This window comes from Crinia signifera, chromosome 2, assembly GCF_055691185.1.
Source record: "Crinia signifera chromosome 2, ASM5569118v1, whole genome shotgun sequence".
NCBI classification, from domain to species: Eukaryota; Metazoa; Chordata; class Amphibia; order Anura; family Myobatrachidae; genus Crinia; species Crinia signifera.
Window position 1 is genome coordinate 28,332,661 of NC_139218.1, and position 20,156 is coordinate 28,352,816.

Consider the following 20,156-nt stretch of genomic DNA (forward strand, 5'->3'; position numbering starts at 1 on the left):
TTTTACTTTTAAAATACATCCATTAACACAGCACAAAGCAGCGGGGATTTAACCCTAAAGGTGCCCACACACTAGAACACACTGATCTTTTGTGCAGCACGTAAGATCAGAAGATTCAGCTAAAGATCCACGGGAGCGCGCATCGGACCGATATCAGCCGATTTTCGACCGATTATCGGTAAATATCGTACGATATATCGGCCGATTTATCGAAAATCGGACAATCGGCCAAAATATCGTTCTAGTGTGTGGGCACCTTTAGAATGGTGCGGTGCCTAGCACTGATTTGGCCTTTTAAATATGGTGCTTGTCATGAACGTCAATCCCCTTCAATGCCACAGCTGCCATCTTGGGCAGGTAGGGAAGGTATGTGGGGAATCCAGCATCAGGAATAGGACCTGGCCACAGTTTGACCATTCAGTGCATATGTATCTTCCAACATGACTGACTGATCCGTCCATTAATTGGCCTGTGCGGGTCTCCGGCAGATGACATCTGCCAGAGCCGCAGAAGCACCAATCAGCTCTTCGCTGCCTACTCCCCGCCAAATAATACGGATAATGACCATTTACACCACCCTGAGTCCCGGATAAGCCCCGCGTCCGACCCTGAACATTTACCGGGTCAGATTCCCGGAGAACAGTACCCGCGTTATTTTTTTCAGCCCATTTACAACGCACCCCGGACTGGAGCGGCAATAAGCCGGGTCCAACCTCTGGTGTAAAAGGGGTATTATGAGTCTTCAGCTTATCAGATGAAAGGTCTGTCCGACAGACAGCATACGTAGTAATAATAAAGTCTACAGTGTCTAGAAGGCATTTCTTAATCCAGTTTACTTAATTCCCAGCATACACTTAAATTGTAACAAAGGAATGTTTTCAGTTCCTGGTTTGCAGCAGAGCTGTCCAATACATACTGCAGTGTTCATTCAGCACGAGACGGAGAAGCGTAACCAGTAATTGAATGTAACAAGCAAGGAACAGCATATATCTGAGCCACAATGAAAATTTGTCAAGGTGACCTTTTATCCATAGCAACTGCAGGCCTTTTATATTTAACAAAAGTATTACGTACTATAAAGTACTACGCAGGAAACCCAGGCCACAAATACATGTGTGCAGTCCCGCACATCGTCAGGTGTCCGCAATTTACATACATTCGGTGCGCGGCGCCACAGTATACGTAGCACTACATGAAAGTGGTAAACAATACAAAGCCCTCAGCAGGTGTAGATCTGGGCCCCCACGCACAGAGACGCCCTCTCGCAGGGTCTACAGATGATGAGTTACCATCTGGTGGGTCTGAGTATATAAATAGTCATTTCAGTGAAAAACAATTTATTGACCCCCATGGAGACACACTGGGGTTTATTTAGTGAGATGGGAGTTCCGAATCTACTTCTTCTAGAGCACCTTCTAATAGATAGGATGTTGGTACGGCCAACCAATCTACTTATTTTTAAAGCACCTTTTAGAAGATCATATATTGGTTGCTCTTAGCAACAACCCATCTGAAACAGACCTCCCATCTTAGTAAATAAACCCCACTGTACCCGATGGATATTGACCGAGCACACAAAATGCCACCACCATGGCTTTTAAGGCCCCCATACATTCAGACTTCATTTCCCTTGAGCTTCCCCGGCAACTCCCCATCTCACATACGATTTGGGAGCAGCGGTCATAAGACGCGCTCAGCAGCTGCGGTCTGCCCCAGCATTCCCAGCGCACCCGGCCAGACCTGTTGCCCCCCACCCCAGGATCTATCGGCTCAGACCTAATAGAAAAGCACTCGCAATGTGCCACTGATGGGTCAGATCCGATAGATCCTACGTGCAGGTTCAACCAGATGCACACGGGACTGCGCATCGGGTCGGTTGGGGTGTCAAGACACATGCGATTTGGTCCGATTTATCTGCCCAGTTTGTCGGAATCAGGTCAAATCGCAGTAGTGTACGGGGGCCATAACAGTTACAACGAGACACACAGACTGATGTCTCTGGGACAGTGGACAATGAGAAAAATAAAACATGGACTTTACATAACGGTTTGTTTTGTTTTTATGTACTAAATTAAACTTTTTTTTTTTTTTTTTTTTGTATTTTTCCTATACAGTATAAATTTAGAAAGTCAGGACTCATGAAACACGAAACCAAATAAATTTTAATCCAGCAAACAGAGTTTTTACTGCAGCCATTAACTCCTACAAACAAGCATGGGGCCACCTGGGTTGTTGGGCTTCTCTGACGCCTTCCGTCCCACCCTCAGATGACCCCTACGTGTGACTAGCTGCATGTATGTGTTACAGCAGTGTTCTGACTACTGAGGACACAATTCTCCATTCATTCCATCGCACCAACCTGTCGGAATGCCCATATAGGTCACAGAACACCCAACAAGGCACCCGTTCTGTTCCTTGGTGGATTTTCACTCCTCTCGGATTCATAGAATTACTTCATGTAAACTAGTCATACAGTGAATGCAAAATTACTTCTATTCCTCCTTGTGATGACTGACTAGAAATAAACATTTGCAGAGTTGCTTTTCTGGAATACAGAACCATTAAATACCATGTCATCAAAATGAGCAAAGTTCGAGCCACGTGTGGCCCTCCGCATCTCCACCTGTGGCCCCCAGCTACTCCATGCTTTATTCTCCAATCCAATAGTTGTCGCTTGTAACATTTATATTTTTGACTTATTACAAAAAACATTACAGAGGGCAGATGTACAGTATTAAGCCTGTTGAAGTGATAAAGCGGTGATAATACACCAGCCAATCAACTAACTGACATTTTTTTCAAACATACTTGATTGGCTGGTGCATCATCACCTCCCACTTTATCACTGCTTTATCGCTTCACCAGGCTTAACGCATCTGCCACTGAAATTTATTCGATTTATTTTTTATCTTGATACAGAGATGACAGGTACAGTGCGCCCGACCCCCCCCCCATCCATTTGACCCCTAAAGTGTATCAGACTGTCAATGACTGCTCTGACCCATCCTGGTCCCTGTGAAACTCTCCTTCGCACATACAAGCGGTGTAAGGGTTAAAACAACCGCCAATCCAAAAAATACCCGTTGCTGAGTTATTCTTAGCCCTGACGATGGTACACTACTGTGTGTTATTCCGTTCAACCATTGTGTCTGCCACTTCTCTGCCTGTTCAGTGCATGCCCCTATGATGTCATACATATAGTTTTTCATTAGCCTCTGCCCCCGGCCATTGTTTTGTGAGCGGATTACCGCACAGAATGGCAGGAGACCACTGGGAGGACGGGCAGAGAAGCATTAAATGGAAGAAAAACAATAGGATCTCTATTCTATTATATGGATCTGCGAGCACCAGCATTGCAACGCGGTAGAATGCCACGTCTAGTATAGTTTGATACAATTATCCCTCCAGGTTTACATTAGACAAAACACAAAAGGGAAAATTAATCATATATACGTTTAAAAAGTCGCTTTATAAATAGAATAGCGGAAACAGACGTTCTGCAGACTTATACGCGGCGGGGAGAAAGCCAGGGACAGAAATGTCTACCAGGACGTCTGATTTAGTGTCACCTTGAATTTCAATTTACACACAGCACATAATTGGGTAGTAAAGGTGCGATGGACGAGCTGGAAATGGAAGCATTGTCACTTGCCGCAGAAGGGAGAATATTATGTCCACACTTCAGCTGTAACTATACTGTCATCTGTCTGGTGTCTTCATGCACCACTGACAGATCATTGTATGGGTGAGGAAGATAAGAACTATCCCAGCTGCCGACGGCTTTCAGATGTGCACAATACCCCTGGTGCTCCCTCATTGTGAATCAGCAATGGGCTGACAAATAGACGAAATTGGGGCAATTACTGATATTTTGTAAAAAAAAAGAGCCATAAACCACAACAAAATCGGTCATTTGCCGGCTTGCATTTTAACGGTAAAAACTAATTGTTCTTTTGGTTGCTACGGGTTACTATACATTTGCACATAACTGACACTCATTGATTTAAGGTTAAAAACTTGCTAAAAAAAAATGCAGTAACTATAACTACCAACCCAACAATTCCTTTCATTCAGCTAGTTTGTACTGGAGCAATGTAAGCTTACGGATGATTTGCTAAATATGATGCAGGCACCCAAATCAGCCAATCAGAACACTTTCTGGTCCCAAAGGTGTGAACACAGTAGACTAGATTAAACAATACGCACAATAACGTCATTACATCTTCATGTAGATCGCCCAGTGCGTACGCACTATATCGTTAATGATGCGCACTCCCGCAATTCGTTAGCGATGTCATCTGTACATGCAGCTCAATCTGAGGATACCATCATCATCAACAGCAGCTATACTCCTGGATATGGCCGCGGACTATACAGTTTGTAAAATGGCTCAGTGTCTATACATTATATCGCTTGTCCAGGAGTTCAAAGGAAATCGTTGAGGTCATCGCTAGTGTTCATTCTAGCACCCGCCATATTTGAAAACCCATGCAGTTCCTGTTCCCTGCCTGAGGTGTCGCTGTCTGCTGTGGTGTTTCTAGCACAGGTCCGGTTTGCATATCAGTGCCGATATACAGACCACACTGTGTTAGAAGCACTACAGCAGACAGCAACACCCTAGGCAGGGAAGAGGAATTGCATGGGTTTTCAAAGACAGCGAGTGCTAGAATGAACACTATATCCCATCGCTTGCAATGCCGTTTTAGGAGTACCCAGCTTAAGACTTAAGCACCCGATACACTCCAGAACGTTCTGCCGGGGGAGTGTAATACTTCGCAATGAAAAATATTGAAATCCTTATACTGCTTTGAACTGGAGATGAAAAATATTGAATTAGAAATGAGCGACATGGTACCCTACCTCCTATGCCTTGTACACGCAGGAGCAATGTCAGGCCAAGTTGCCGCTTCGCAATGACAAGTCAGCTATATCGCTCGCGGTGTACGGGTGGTTTGTACGCTCCTGCAGTCCTATGCAATGGCCGTTCGGTGGCCTGCTGCATGGGTGACCGGATGTATGTCCTTAGCGACCTAGGTTATGCAAATGAAGGACAGAACCGTTCCATCCAGTGTGTATGAGCAATTGGGCTTACTGGTTGCCCTTCCTTAAATCGCCCGTCGCTCCGTGGGAAGGAATCTCGGTTATGGTGCCAGTCATAGCAATGTAAGAACAGATACGATTTTCGCCAGGTGGTGCACCTGTGACATCAACTCTGGTTAGAACACATCCACTTATTGAGGGTGAAAAGTACAGATCTGATTGGGTGAAGTCCGTCAGCCGCCGTCATTACTTCTGATCTCAAAAATGACCTTGCACAGCTGACATCAAGCACTTGTATGATGTAGAAAACCGGTGACAGCGTTCTATCAGTGCCTTGAAATAATGATTGAGCTAGCCGCCTCACATACCCACAATGCATTATCCTGGCCTTGCCTCTCGTCAACAGACCCGAGCCACCAGTCTATTCAATCTACTAACAATGGAGGCCGCCATTTTGTAAGCAGAACCAATCTGCATGAATCTGCATCTCATCACCTTCGATCTTGTAACCTTACTGAGGTATGAGGCACCCACACCTCACTATTTTCCTAGCAGATGGTCCAGCTGAATATTGGTGTTCCCCAGTATTGCCCCCCCCCCCCCTTTAATATGTGGAAAAGTCTCACTGTGAGGAGGATGATAAAAATCAGTAAGTGGATCAGGAAAATAATAAAAATGGCCTTCTCTGAGGTAAAGAACGTACACCTTAAATCATTCTATACAATGAGTTTATTCAACAGATAATTCCAAAATGTGACAGTCAGCGAGGATTCCATTTTAAGTAAAGGTCCCCCATAAAAAAAAACGACTGAGGGCTTAGAAGCAGGAATGGCAGAAGATAAAAGGAGATACGGGATAAGGCCTTTGCTTTCAATAGGAGGTATTTGTTTAGATCAGAATGAATATGGCTCTGTTTTCTAAATGACAGTATTAATAAACCCTTGAGCGGGCTTACAGGCACAAAGAGAGTCAGTTTTCCCTAAAATCCGAATGCTGCAAGAATAAGCCGTTCATTGTCTGCCTTCACACAGTAAAGTGACCTGGCAGTCTGCAGCCCGTTCCTTCAAGTCATGACTTCTTAGGTGCAAATCCAATCCAGCGGGCGAGGTCTGTGAGGTGGCCCTGGGTCAGGGAGCCCTTTTATACTACGAAAGGTGCAAGCTGATAAGGGGGCAAGTCCAAACACATATTCCCCAACAGCCAGACCTCATCTGCAGTACATAAAGTAAAACAGCCGCTGCAGTAGATATAATAAAGGCAAAACTATGCAGTATAACCTTAATACGGGCAATATATACGTCCAACAGCAGCAGCTAGTGGTAGTACGTACATGGTAGCATCTATATAATTGGTACATGTTTGTGCACACCTATTTTATAACTTCCTTCATCATACCAGCCATTGGGAATGTCTTTAGATCCAGATATGTCAACACTATCTATTACGGTGACCATATAACAATCTCACACAGCTGTCGTCAGCCACAAGGAGTTCACATAACAAAGAAATGCTCCTGTACACCCAAACGCACACAAGTTAACACAAAATCTCTATACTACAGACCACAGGTTCTCAAACTCGGTCCTCAGGACCCCACACAGTGCATGTTTTGCATGTCTCCTCACAAAATCGCAAGTGAAGTGATTAGCTCCACCTGTGGCTCTTTTCAAATGTGTCAGTGAGTAACGAGTGCACCTGTCCGGCGACCTGGAAAACGTGAACTGTGTGGGGTCCTGAGGACCGAGTTTGAGAACCACCACTGCTATAGGCCAAAAGCCAAGAACACTTGCATGTTGACATATTTTGACTAACGACCCAACAACGTTAGTATTAGAACCCGTAAAAAACAAAATAACATTTATTACGCTTCACACAACAACAAAAAAAAAAGGATAGGCCATTGAAAATATAAGCAAAACTAAAAAGTAGCATTACCACAGAATTGTCCACCAGTCCGGATGCCTGCATTTTACCCGAGTGTCCATAAACCTGGTCTGTAACACTGCATGGGAATTGGGGGGTTGTGAACCTGGAAAACCAATCAGAATCCTCAAGCACAGAGCATGCAGCTTCTGATTGGGCCTCTGGCTCACCCAACGTCTCCGCCGCCATTTTAAAATTGGGCAAAAGTAATTGTTCTGCCGGTTGCGAATTACAGAACCAGATTAGCCCCGGGGGTAATGGGGAGGGGTATGACCTGGTGTTAATGCAGCTTTAAGTTACACGCACATACTGAACCGTTAAAAAAAACATAACACTTGAGCTGGCGTTTGCAGCACGTAGTATGTATAGGACATAATTGTGTGGTATATAAGAAACTAAGTTATGGTTGAATAAGTGGCACATATTGTACGGATTACAGCTGAATTATCTGCAAACATGTTTGGGTTATTTTTGCCCTGCTGAATTCTTGTCTGGCGGAGATTACGTCTTTCTAATTACAGTACAGTCCATTCTGCGACCAGTCTCTCATAAATAGAATCTTCCTGGCAACTGGAACGGCGGGGAAGTGGCCATCTCTCAGGGGCTTAGAGGGCTGAACGCTGGGGTCTCGCGCAGGATCAGGGCTGCAAGTGAATGGTCTGGAAGGGAAGGGATGAATGGAACAGGTTTCTATACACCTAGTGGTGGGATGCTTTCTCCAGGCTGCAGCTCCCACACTGCTTTTCATTGCAGCAATGCAGCGACGCCATCTTCCCTGTGTCTTAATCTTCCTTCAGTCAAATCCTTTTATCTAGTGGCTCTTTAAAACCCACCCAAAGGAAGAGCCCAGAGCAATCCCAGACCCCCCCTCGCAGGCTCCTAATTATACAACTCAACCCTATAAATACATGAAGCAGCGATGCCTCTGCAGCAGGGACCACTGGACCCTATAATAACAATGCGTACCCTACTGCCACAGGGGCACAACCATCATAAACAATGGAGGAAAATAGGATGAATATTGCAGGGACTGGAGCTGCCCGCCACCCAGGGTATCACAGTGGGCAGCGGTGTACAGAACACAGTGCTACCATGTCTCAGACACCCAGACATAGGGATGCAATAGACAGGTGGCTACAGGCAGGTCACATAGCAGACATCTCCCCTATGGTACATAAGGAAGTGCAATAATAATTATAATAATGTAAAGTGTCATTACTTGGTGCCTGAATGCCTGCCACTGTCACATCCCCTGCTATATAATGATGGGCAGCTATGGCAGGACCCGCACAAGGGGCAATCAGCCCAGGCAGGGCTGGGCAGGGGCATCACATGAATAAGGAGACAGGTGCCACCCATCAGGGAGGGCAGAGGTGCAGGTGGCCATGGTGTGTTGGCACAGAAGCCCCCTGATGGGGCATGCTTGGTATGCAGAGGAGGTAAGGTGCAGGGTGCCCTGGCCAGCAGCACCCCTGCAGGAGAGGGTCCCCAGGGAACCCACACAAAGGAAAGCCAGGTGTGATCCGAGCATTACATCATGATCCCTTCTCCCACCCCATCAGCTCCCCTCCCCCCAGCCATTACCTCTGCAGCCAGGGCTCCGGTAGCCAGGAGGAGCAGGGTGATATGGGGCAGCATGGCTGCGGCACAGCCGGGCACTGGAAGCCGGGTATCCACGGTGTCTGGTTATCCTCCGGGCACAGAGAGAGTGGCACAGCCGCGTCCACGGGAGACACTCACACACACACTCACATCCACGGGCGGCGTCAGCTGAGCTGATCCTCCTCCTCTTCCAGCGCTCACCGCTGCTGCTGATGCTGCTGCTGCTCCCTGGTGGCGTGTCTGGGGAACTGCAGTTGCACACACTGATACAGTGTATCCAGACATGAGGGGGGAGGGGGCTCTGCTGATGGGGTCTCACTGTCACTGACACTGGGTCCTGGAGCTGACAATCACCCTTCCTGGGGACATTCATCACTTGCTGTTCTAACATGACCTCAGCAGGGCACTGTCACATGCACCAGTCCTGCAGCCTCCTATTACTCTGTTACTAGCTGGCAAGGAGGAGAAAATAATAATAATAATAATAATAATAATAATAATAATAAATATGGTGGATATGGAGGGGGTATACAACCCTCTCTGTCTTATGAAATCCTATAAAATCTCATTGGCTACCAGAGTCCAGCAGAGAAGTATGGTTACGCCACCAGCGCAATGTGTCAACTAACTGGTAATGGGATGCTATATCTAAATAACTTACAACCCTTGTTTATAACAGAGAACACTGAAATAAGTTCACGCTAACACAGGTTTTTAAAATGAATGACAATGCTTTTACTAAAAGTAACTTAATCACATATATTGCCAACGCAGACTTAACATAAGATATATGAGGTTATGACAGCGATGAATTAATACTTCTACAAGAAAGTTTACATCAGGCACAGAACAATGGTATACCTCATACATACATAACAACAGCTTGGACCCTCCTTCTGCGCTCTCTCCTCTGCTCTTCAACTTCCGCCCCTCCCACTTTCTCTTCTTATATTTATACCCTTTTTTGTTCATAAATATCATTTATTAATGAATTACTCATAAGAATTAAGTCTTATTTTTCCATCTTTGTCTTTAGACATAATATTGACTCATTCTGGTTGCTTCGCACCGGGACCGATGTTGGCGCTGTGCGCATTTCTGCGTGCACCCACAGCAAAAAGACTGTTCATTGGATGCACACACCGAGGACAGCGGGTGGGGGGTGGAGAGGGGCGGCCCCATTAGCATATGGGAACGCCCAGAGTTTCATGGTTCTCAGGCTAATGAGGCAATGACGCGGGGGGCGGGTGGCTGACATCACTGGATGTCAGCTGCCCGCCCATTTCCTTCCCTTCCCAGCATGCACGCATATGTAAGTGATTTGAAAGTCACTTTTATATGCGTGCACCTTCCCCATCTTTCAATGGACGGCGAATGGAGGTTCCCCCTGCCCTGCGAATAGATGTTACTGTGTAACCACCATTCGCAAACCCCTGCAAGTAAGTCGCCCTTGCGATTGGGTGGCCCCAGCCAATCATTCGCAAGGTGGGATTTGGTGGACTCAATCAGAATAACCCCCATCATTTCACTTATGTTTCTTGCTTCCTGGTGCTCCTCATCACATCCGGATGCGCGCTTGTGCAATGAGCACTTCAGGGCCATTTGTTATGGCGGTACGGGGTACCGGCACAATATATTTTAGCAGTCCACCGTACCACCCCATACTGCCACACTTGCAACACTGGTCTCTCCAGCCCACATCTGACTTTCCAGCACTCTCCAACACTATTCTGTCTCCCCAGCCTTTCTGTCTCTCCAGTCCACATCTGTCTCTCCTGAACCTTCTATCTCTCCATCCCATCTGTCTCTCCAACACTATTCTGTCTCTCCACACCCTTCAGTCTCTCCAACACCCCAGTGTCTCTCCACAACCATTCTGTCTCTCTATCCCATCTGTCTATCCAGCAATCTTCTGTCTCCCGTTGACTTATTTTTTTCATCAATACTTACCCTGCCACTGCTGCAGAAATCACCAGGAAAATGGTGCCACGGGCATTTTCCAAGTGGTTTGCACATAAGTTAGAAAATCACTAAGAAAAGGGCCGCCGCTGCACCATTTTCCCAGAAACCTGCACACACGCAGCAGATTCATGGACAATGCTATGGTCCCTTAGTGAAACCCTATTGCCCATAGTCTACAGTGCTGCCAGCTAAAGAGGCGGGGTTCCAGATGGAGTCTGAACCTCTTCTAGAAATGCCTCTGTCAGCGCTCTAGTTTTTCTCCAGTGTCTCTCTAGCCCACTTCGGTCTTTCCCACCCCACTGTTTACCCAACACCCCAATGTCTCTCCAGTGCCTGTCTTTTTCTCCAGCAACCCTGTGTGTGTCCCATCCCCTTCTGTTTCTCCAGCACCCCAGTGTGTCTCCCATCCCCTTCTGTTTCTACAGCACCCCAGTGTGTTTCTATCCCACTTCAGTCTTTCCCGCCCACTATTTCTTCAACACCCCAATGTCTCTCCAGTGCCCTTCTATTTCTCCAACACCCCAGTGTGCTTCCATCCTCTCCTGTTTCTCCAGCACCCCAGTGTTTCTTCCATCCCCTGCTGTTTCTCCAGCTCCCCAGCATGTCTCCCATCCCCTTCTGTTTCTCCAGCACCCCAGTATGTCTCCCATCCCCTTCTGTTTCTCCAGCACCCCAGTGTCTCTCTAGCCCACTTCGGTCTTTCCAGCCCCAATGTCTCTCCAGCACCTCAATGTCTCTCCAGTGCCCTTCTGTTTCTCCATCACCCCAGTGTGTCTCCCATCCCTTTCTGTTTCTCCAGCACTCCAGTGTCTCTCTAGCCCTCACTGTCTCACCAATACCCCAATGTCTCTCCAGTCTTTTTCTGTTTCTACAGCATTCCAGTTTCTCTGTAGCCTAATTTTATCTCTCCAGCTGCCATCTGTCTCTCCAGCACCCCGGTGTATCTTCATTTCCCTTCTGTTTTCCAGCACCTGTATCTCTCTAGTCTATTTTTGTCTCTCCAGTCCAGTGGGAAACACAGGTTTTTTTAAAGGGGGTTGCCACATTTTGTTTGTTTGTATAATTGACACCTAAGGTACAGAGGCACTCAGAGGATAAGCAAAAAGGTTGTTGCAAACAGAGGCAGGTCAGAAAGGCTGACACTGAAAGAAGATGGGCAGAGAGTCTGGGACAGAGAAAGGAAGAGAGATTGGCACAGAGGGAACAAATAAAACAGAAGGCTGGCACAGAGGAGAAAAGTGCACAGAAAGTCTGATATGGGCAGTAACAAAGAGGAGAATGAGTTAAATGAATAAAAAATACAGGAATATACTTATCATGTTATCTTCTGCTCTAACAGGTATCAGGTGCAGGCAGCAAACTATGTAATGGCATGGCACTTGGGATTATACTGGCATGGCACTCTACCGGATTCACCTGTACCAGAGGCAGAACTCTGGGAGGCATTGCAGTCATCTGCCACCGGGCTCCTGCTCCCAAGTGGGAATTTCAAGTCGTCGTTAACGGTTAAGTGGCTGACTCCCCCACCTAGCAGGACCATAAATGTCACACTCTCTTAATTTTAAACATAATATATATATAACATGTATTTATTTAAGGTGGTGCATGTGTGTGTGTGTGTGTGTGTGTGTGTGGTGGGGGGAGGGCACCAATATTTATCTTGACTCCGGGCAACTGGGATGAACTTACCTGTACAGTCCTTTAACTTTCTACGAGCTCACATACTGTACTGTAGGTCACTGGGAGCACTTGCTACGCTGACCCCATGGATCATACAGAAGGGTTGAAAGCAGCCCATAAGCCTGACCACTCCTTCGTGCCTGGATGCCCGAGAGCAGAGTAGAGGAGGGGTGACAGGACCGCAGTGCTGAGCACTTTGCGTGTTTCACCTGTCCCCGGCTGCATGCTACAGTGCACAGCTAAGAGCTTGGGGGGGCGGAGGGGGTATGGGACTGCGGTATGGGCACTTTGCACGCACATGGATATTAATGATTTAATCTGTGACTGCATCCAGTGTGCCACACTCAGCAAAGAATAGGCGCAAGGGGGGTTTCTGGGTACTCGGAAACCCCCCTGCATGCAAAACTGCAGTCTCCTTCTGTCTCTTTAGCCCCCACTGTCTCTAAAGTACCCTTCTGTTTCTCCAGCACTACAATGCTGCTTTAGCCCACTTCAGTTTCTCCAGCCGCTATCTGTCTCTCCAGCACCCTGGTGTCTCTCCAGTCCCCTTCGGTTTCTCCAGCATCCCAATGCCGCTTTAGCCTGCTCCTCTCTCTCAAGCTGCCATCTGTCTCTCCAGCACCCTGATGTCTTTTAAGTACCCTTCTGTTTCTCCAGCACTCCAGTGTCCCTTTAGCCCACTCCTGTCTCTCCAGCTGCCATCTGTCTCTCCAACACCCCAATGTCTCTCCAGTACCCTTCTGTTTCTCCAGCACCCTGATGTCTTTTAAGTACCCTGCTGTTTCTCCAGCACCCCAGTGTCACTTTAGCCCACTCCTGTCTTTCCAGCTGCCATCTGTCTCTCCAGCACCCCAATGTCTCTTCAGTACCCTTCTGTTTCTCCAGCACCCCAGTGTCACTTTAGCCCACTCCTGTCTCTCCAGCTGCCATCTGTCTCTCCAACACCCCGATGTCTCTCCAGTACCCTTCTGTTTCTCCAGCACCCCAGTGGCATTTTAGCCCGCTTCTGCCTCTTCAGCTGCTATGTCTCTCCAGCACCCCAATGTCTCTCCAGTACCCTTCTGTTTCTCTAGTACCCTTGTGTCATTTTAGCCCGCTTCAGTCTATCCAGCCACTATCTGTCTCTCCAACACCCCAGTGTCTCTCCAATCCCCTTCTGTTATTCCAGCACCCCAGTGTCGCTTTTGCCCACTTCTGTCTCTCCAGCAGCTACCTGTCTCTCCAGCACCCCGGTGTCTCTCCAGTCCCCAGGTCATAATGCTATATACTGTACAAGTTCATGTTGTGCCATGCACATGAGCCCTTGGGACTCCTTGTATAAATAACAGACCATCCCAATATACCTACAGCAGCACCCCCTATTTAATATGTGAGTGGTATAATTTTTGGAAATATAAAATGGAAGACACAGAAAATGCAGTGCGTCCAGCAGAAGATGGGGGTGGGGCACTGCAGGGAGGGGATTGGAGCTGCTATCCCCCCCCCCCCATGCATTAATACACCTCTGCCCCTATATTGATAATATTGTATTTAGCAGAAATCCTGATATATGTTACTGTACTAGGACCAGGGCCGGCTCTACCATTAGGCAGCTTTAGGCAGCTGCCTAGGGTGCTGGGATCTGGGGGGGCGCCACCAAGTCTGCAAATGAAAAAATCAAGGATGTCTATGAGGATCCTTGTTGTACCTAATGCAGTTGGCGGCTGTGGAACTTCTAAGACCTCACCTCCATACTTTCCCTTGAGACATACTTCCATACATTGCGGCCCCCCTCCTCCTTGTGCTCTGTTGTGGGTTGCAAAGGGGAGGGTGCAGAGGGCCTCCAGGGAAAGAAGGGGACTTGCCCTCCTTCCTGGGGGAACTGGGAGGACCACATGATTTTTTTTTTGGGGGGGGGGGGGGGGGGGGGGGGAGTAGGTTGAAGTTTTGCCTAGGGTGTTGAGAAGCCTTACACCGGCCCTGACTAGGACCAGTACCTGTTTTACTCCACACATAAGTAGATCTACAATGTAGTGATTGTATGTGCTTATACCGTTTCTAGTGCACTCATTTACCTGATTTATTTCTCCTTAGGCCATTATGTTAGCCCTCTATGAATGCATTTTTCATACACTCTATTTACATGCGTGTCCCCCCCCAGCTAATATAAGTGGTATGCTTCAAGCACGCAGGAGGCCTTGGAGGAGAGCTCCAATAATTCCGACACAGAGAACCAGGGTACCAATATATTAAGTCTATCATTCCCAGCCAAATGCAATTAAAAAGTTATAGGATCTTTTACTATCTATTGCTTCAGGCACAAATAAAAATAAAAATAAATAATTCTGTGTTTTAAACACCTATAAAAACGCACTTCATTAAATGCGGCAGTGCGGGCACAAGGACTTTTTTTTCCCAGTGTGTTTTTTTTTTTTGTTTATATGAGTTCTGGAACACAATAATCAGGGCAATGACACATCCAGCTGAAGAGCAGAAGTTACACAGGACAACTCTACAAATAATGCAAAGGAAAGCCATTCAAATAAATAAATATATAAATAAATAACTAACTAATAAAAGGAAACACAGAAAAGGACACAGCAAAAAAATTAAAAAAAGCAGTCACCTTAACGTAATGTGCATTTTAAAAACAGCTTTTTTTGTGTCTGAAGCCTAATCCTTTTAATCTTGGTACAAAAGGAGCCTTATTTATATGAAAATAAGCATTTGGAATTAAAGATTTTCCGTGAAAAAAAAAAAAAATCTACCCAGGCAGAACTGATGCCCAATTATTTGTATCCAACTAACGAAGTTGGATATACAATATAACGTAATATACATTTTCCTATGTACGAATAATTATCCAGCATTGCAATGCAGGACTTTTATTAAAACCCAGACTAAAACTAGCTCAGAAGCCAGTAGGCCGATGAGGCACTCGCCTATGGGCGGCACCTGCTGGGGGCAGCAAGGCATCCCTCCTCTCGCGGGACACGATTCACGGAAGGGGGGTTGCAAATCATGGTCACTACTCCCTGCAGCCTCCAGCGGATGTCTCCCCCCTCCCCTCATGGTGACTGCTCCTCCCCCGCAGGTGCACCCCTCCCTGACCGCACCGGCTCCACCTTCCAGCTCTCTCCATAAGCCGCCGGTCGGTCCCCGCAAGTTGTGACAGTGAGGACCTGGGAGCGAGAACGTCTGAGGTAGGGACATGGTGCAAGGCGCAGGGCAGAGCCAGATGTGCTGCGGGGCTTCCATAAGAGCTGCATGTGTTGGTGCATGCTTAAAATGGGCAAAAACCAAGGTAAAGTGAATGTTCAGATGCATTTGCTTGCATTATTTTATAACACTGCGGTAAAACATTTCAAAGGTGTTCTCTAACTCTGTCTCTCTCTCTCTCTCTCTCTCTCGCTCCCTTTCTCTCTCTCTCTCTCTTATCTCCCTCCCTATAACAGGGTTGATGGGGGGGGGGGCAGGGCAAAAAATGTTGTGCCTAGGGGTGGTCTGACACTTAAATCCGGCCCTGCCAGAATTGGCTTAATTTTGAGTGTGAAAACAATGGTAGCTTGTGACCATAACATATACAGGAGACAATACCATACCTCCCAACTGTCACGATTTTAGAGGGACAGTCCCGATTTTCGGGTCCTGTCCCGCTGTCCCACCCGCGGCAGGCATTGTCTCGCTGCGGGGGGGTGGCAGTTGGGAGACCCCCAATCTAGTAGAATAGATGCTGTGCGCATGCGCACAGCGTCTATTCTCGTATGAAAATGAGGTCGCGGCTAATTAGCATAAGCTGCACCCTCATTTGCATGCCCCCTTTTCGGACGCTCGAGTGTCCCTATTTCATACGGACAGAAGTTGGGAGGTATTTTTTGATTGAAAAAGCAGGTCTTTATTGTACATAAAGAATGCAAAAAACAGACGATAACAAATATCACACATATACCGTGTCGCAGCACAGCCAAAACACAGTACACATGCAAACAGTATAGTACATATTATAAAATACAGCACAAGATAAACTCACACTATAGACTATACTATGCACTATGCATTCTAACGGTAACATTTACACTACAGTATACAAGACTATGGGTGTGGAGGGTAGGGGGTGAGGGAGGAGGAATCACATGCCCGAAGCTTTATTGACCAGACAGACACGTATAAGGGGAGGGCAATAAATAGAAATACATCAACAAAACAACAGACATTGTGAAGTGAGGGGGAAGGGGCCACGGTCCCAAAGTCTTATAAAACAGTCCAAACAAGGGGAAAGGACCAGACGAAAAGGGGTTTAGTCCTCTTCTTCCTCAGGGCTATCCCGAATGGAATAGTCTCTGAGCAGGCTGTGAACCAGCCTGCGGCAGTCCTGAACGGACATTCTCTCCCTCCGCAATATGAGACGATTTCTGGCAAACCAGGGAGGTATGCAATACCACAATTAGTCAATGTGCAAAAGAGTCAATGGAATAGTTAGTGGTGCATCCGTCAGTGATTGAGAGTCAGCAACAGGGGTTAAAGTTGGGGTGAGACAGGAGGATGGGGTGGAACTGGCCAGTAATAGTAGGTGGAACTACTCCACTGCCACTACGGCCCGGCACAGTAATTGCAAAAGTAAAGCCTGTCCCACCACCCACTTCAACAGAGGGTGCAGGTACCGCCAGCATCATTGATGAGCTGCAGCCACACATCCCAATTACTCCGATCCTGGTGGCTCCATGGTTGACCAGTGACCCAACCATCCTGGTACTCACACACGCTGTGTCTTTCAGACAGAGTTCATCCCCTACATAGGTTCCACCATCAGCAGTGAGCTGCTGAAGTCGCAGATAGTGATGTGTATAAGGGGCACTTCTCTGGGAATTCAGTGTATAAAGGGGACTATTACTGTGGGTAATATGTGTATAAGGGGCACTACTGTGGCCATTATGTGTATAAGGGGCACTTATTCTAGTTCACTCTTAAAGGCAAATTCCTTCTCAGATGGACAAAACCATGTGCACTGCAGGGGGCAGATGTAACCAGTGCAGATAGATTTAGATTTGGGTGAGTTATTTTGTTTCTGTGCAGGGAAAATACTGACTGCTTTATTTTCACACTGCAATATAGATCTCACTTTGAAGATAAACCCCACCCAAATCTAATTAGATGTAACATGTAGAAATCACATGTTACATCTGCCCCACCTGCAGTGCACATGGGCCCTTATTCTGATTGAGTTGGATGGCTCCGAATGTGGACGGACGACCGATGGTTGGTGTTTACGCATGTGCAGAGGCGTATCTGCGCGTGTGCGAACGCCGCACACATCCGAATACGGTGTGAATTCTGTACAGAAAACGATCGGTTGGAACAATGCGAACAGGGGGTGGAGAGTGGCGTGAAGGGCTGTTTAGGCTCATTACCATATGCGTACGCCCTGCGTTTCATGGGCGTTCCCATGAAAACGCTGGGTGTACGTTTGGTAATGCGGCCGTGACGCACGTGTGGGGGGCGGACATATGACATAGCCGGATGCCAGCTGCCCGCCCATATCCCTGCTTTTGCACAGAGAAATGCCCGAGTGGTCTGGAGCACTCAGAGCTGTCTGACCGCTCGGTCCGTCATTCGATGGTTGGCGACCATCGGAGGATGGGGGAGGTTCCCACAGATGCTGGAGGTGTTCACATGAAAAATCCACTCGTGGTCCGTTCGGTCGGCATCTTACTGCATTCGGACGGTGTGAGCGATCCGTACGGAAGGCGGGGCTAGAACTAGAATAAGGGCCAAGGTTTTGTCCAGCTAAGAAAGAATTTGCCTCTAAGAGTGAACTAGAATAAGGCCATATGTGTATAAAGGGGCATTTCCGTGGGCATTATGTGTATAAGCAATTGTAAAGGGCAATGGAATTTGCTGCGCTATATAAGAAACTGATAATAAAATAAATAATAAGCAGAACATCTGTTGTCATTATGAGTATGTGCAGCACTTCTGTGGGCATTATGGACCTTATTTAGATCCCATCGCTCCCCCACGTGTTGACATGAGGAACGTTTAGTGACTGCGCATGCACATACATAGTTACATAGTAGGTAAGGCTGAATAAAGACCTGCATCCATCTATTTCAACCTAGGTTGTTTTTATTTTTGTTTTTATTTTATAGTTAATCCCTTGTGTATAGCATGTTCCGAAAAATGTAAAGAAAAATTTTGATTCGTATTTGTACCCATGGATGTTTTTAACCAATAAATGTTTATCCAACCTTATTTTAAACATATTTATTGTCTCCGCCGACACCACTTCTCCCGGAAGGGAGTTCCAAAGTTTGACTGCTCTGACCGTAAAGAAATTTTTTCTTCTAAGGGAACTAAAACTTTTTTCTTCTAGTCTAAACTTGTGCCGTCGTGTCCTCGATTCCTTTCTAGCAGTAAAAAGGGTGTTTGACAGTTCCTTATAATGGCCCCTGATATATTTGAACATGTCCCCCCTTAAACATCTCTTCTCAAGTGTAAATAGTCCCAAATTGCTCAATCTCTCCTCGTAACTTAAGCTGGGTACACATATATACAATCCAACCGTTTGGCCGACTGTACTCCCGTCGGACCGTCCACAAACAACAGCCGATCACGCGCGTACACACCTGTACAATTTTACTTGCGACGTCCGATGTACTCCCGTCCAAACAGTCGCAAGAAAAAGATTGTACCACCGTACACACTCTCTCGATTTGGGCTTTTGACACGATATATATGAACAAAATTATCATAATGGGCTGGGTTAAGGGCATACCAAAACAAAGAGGCGTGAGTACAGAACCTAAACAAAAGTGACGGGGTACGCGTCTACTAAACTTCAGTATAGAAATGCCGGTCTGGTCCCGCAGTTAAATTTGAGAGGCACAAGCAGACAGACAATAGCCCTTAAAATGAAGGATAATACAAGGCACAGTTGCTAATATTTCAATATGCATTACATAATGTGACACACACGGAGCACCAAACTTCTATAAAGCCGGGTATGCGACTAGTCAGTTTGCGGTAGTCACCCTGCCAAACTTCTATAAAGCCGGGTATGCGAGTATAGTCAGTTTACGGTAGTCACCCTGTAGTCGCAAACTTCTATAAAGCCGGGTATGCGAGTATAGTCAGTTTGCGGTAGTCACCCTGCCAAACTTCTATAAAGCCGGGTATGGGAGTATAGTCAGTTTGCGGTAGTCACCCTGTAGTCGCATACCCGGCTTTATAGCAGTTTGGCAGGGTGACTACCGCAAACTGACAAGTCGCATACCCGGCTTTATAGAAATAATGAACTACAATATTTCAAATGGGGATTAGTGCAGCGTTCTGCTCCTAGGTGTATGTGTGTGGGAATAAGTTGAGTGGTACAGTGTTGTTTAAAACTTTTACTTCAAAAATAATTCAGATTGTTGTTGGTCGCATCTCGGCCGGTGCTGATGTTCTGCCGTTACCGCTGTCAACCATCAAGCGCATAGGACCGCACTAATTATCACGGACGAGCGGGACGCCGCCACCGTGCACCGTTACTGGACTCTGTCACCCTGATACCCCAACCCACCCAGCACCAACCCATAAAGTGCCCCCCAGAAATCCCAGTAGTAAGAGAGCAAGGAAGCAAGGAAGCACTGTGTCGCAGCCTTCTGTGACAGACAGACATTTTCATTCTGCTACTTCTTGCTTACTACAATCCCCACAGAAACGTTAATTTGTATGAATTTTGTATATGTTATACTTTGTATCTACACTGTATTGTATCTGAATTATTTTTGAAGTAAAAGTTTTAAACAACACTGTACCACTCAACTTATTCCCACACACATACACCTAGGAGCAGAGCGCTGCACTAATCCCCATTTGAAATATTGTAGTTCATTATTTCTATAAAGCCGGGTATGCGACTTGTCAGTTTGCGGTAGTCACCCTGCCAAACTGCTATAAAGCCGGGTATGCGACTACAGGGTGACTACCGC

General features: G+C 46.7%; 1 protein-coding gene across 2 annotated transcripts in view; it reads right to left on the reverse strand.

The window, feature by feature from the left end:
- Positions 1–8,745, reverse strand: part of APP (amyloid beta precursor protein) — a 237,925-nt gene extending 229,180 nt beyond the window's left edge. The window contains exon 1 of one of the 2 annotated variants that reach the window (XM_083171856.1): positions 8,548–8,745. In XM_083171856.1, the coding sequence (XP_083027982.1) occupies positions 8,548–8,601 (54 nt within the window). In that variant the 5' untranslated portion in view covers positions 8,602–8,745. The remainder of the gene's footprint in view (positions 1–8,547) is intronic. The other variant, XM_083171857.1, reaches the window with a different exon arrangement.
- Positions 8,746–20,156: the final 11,411 nt, after the last annotated feature.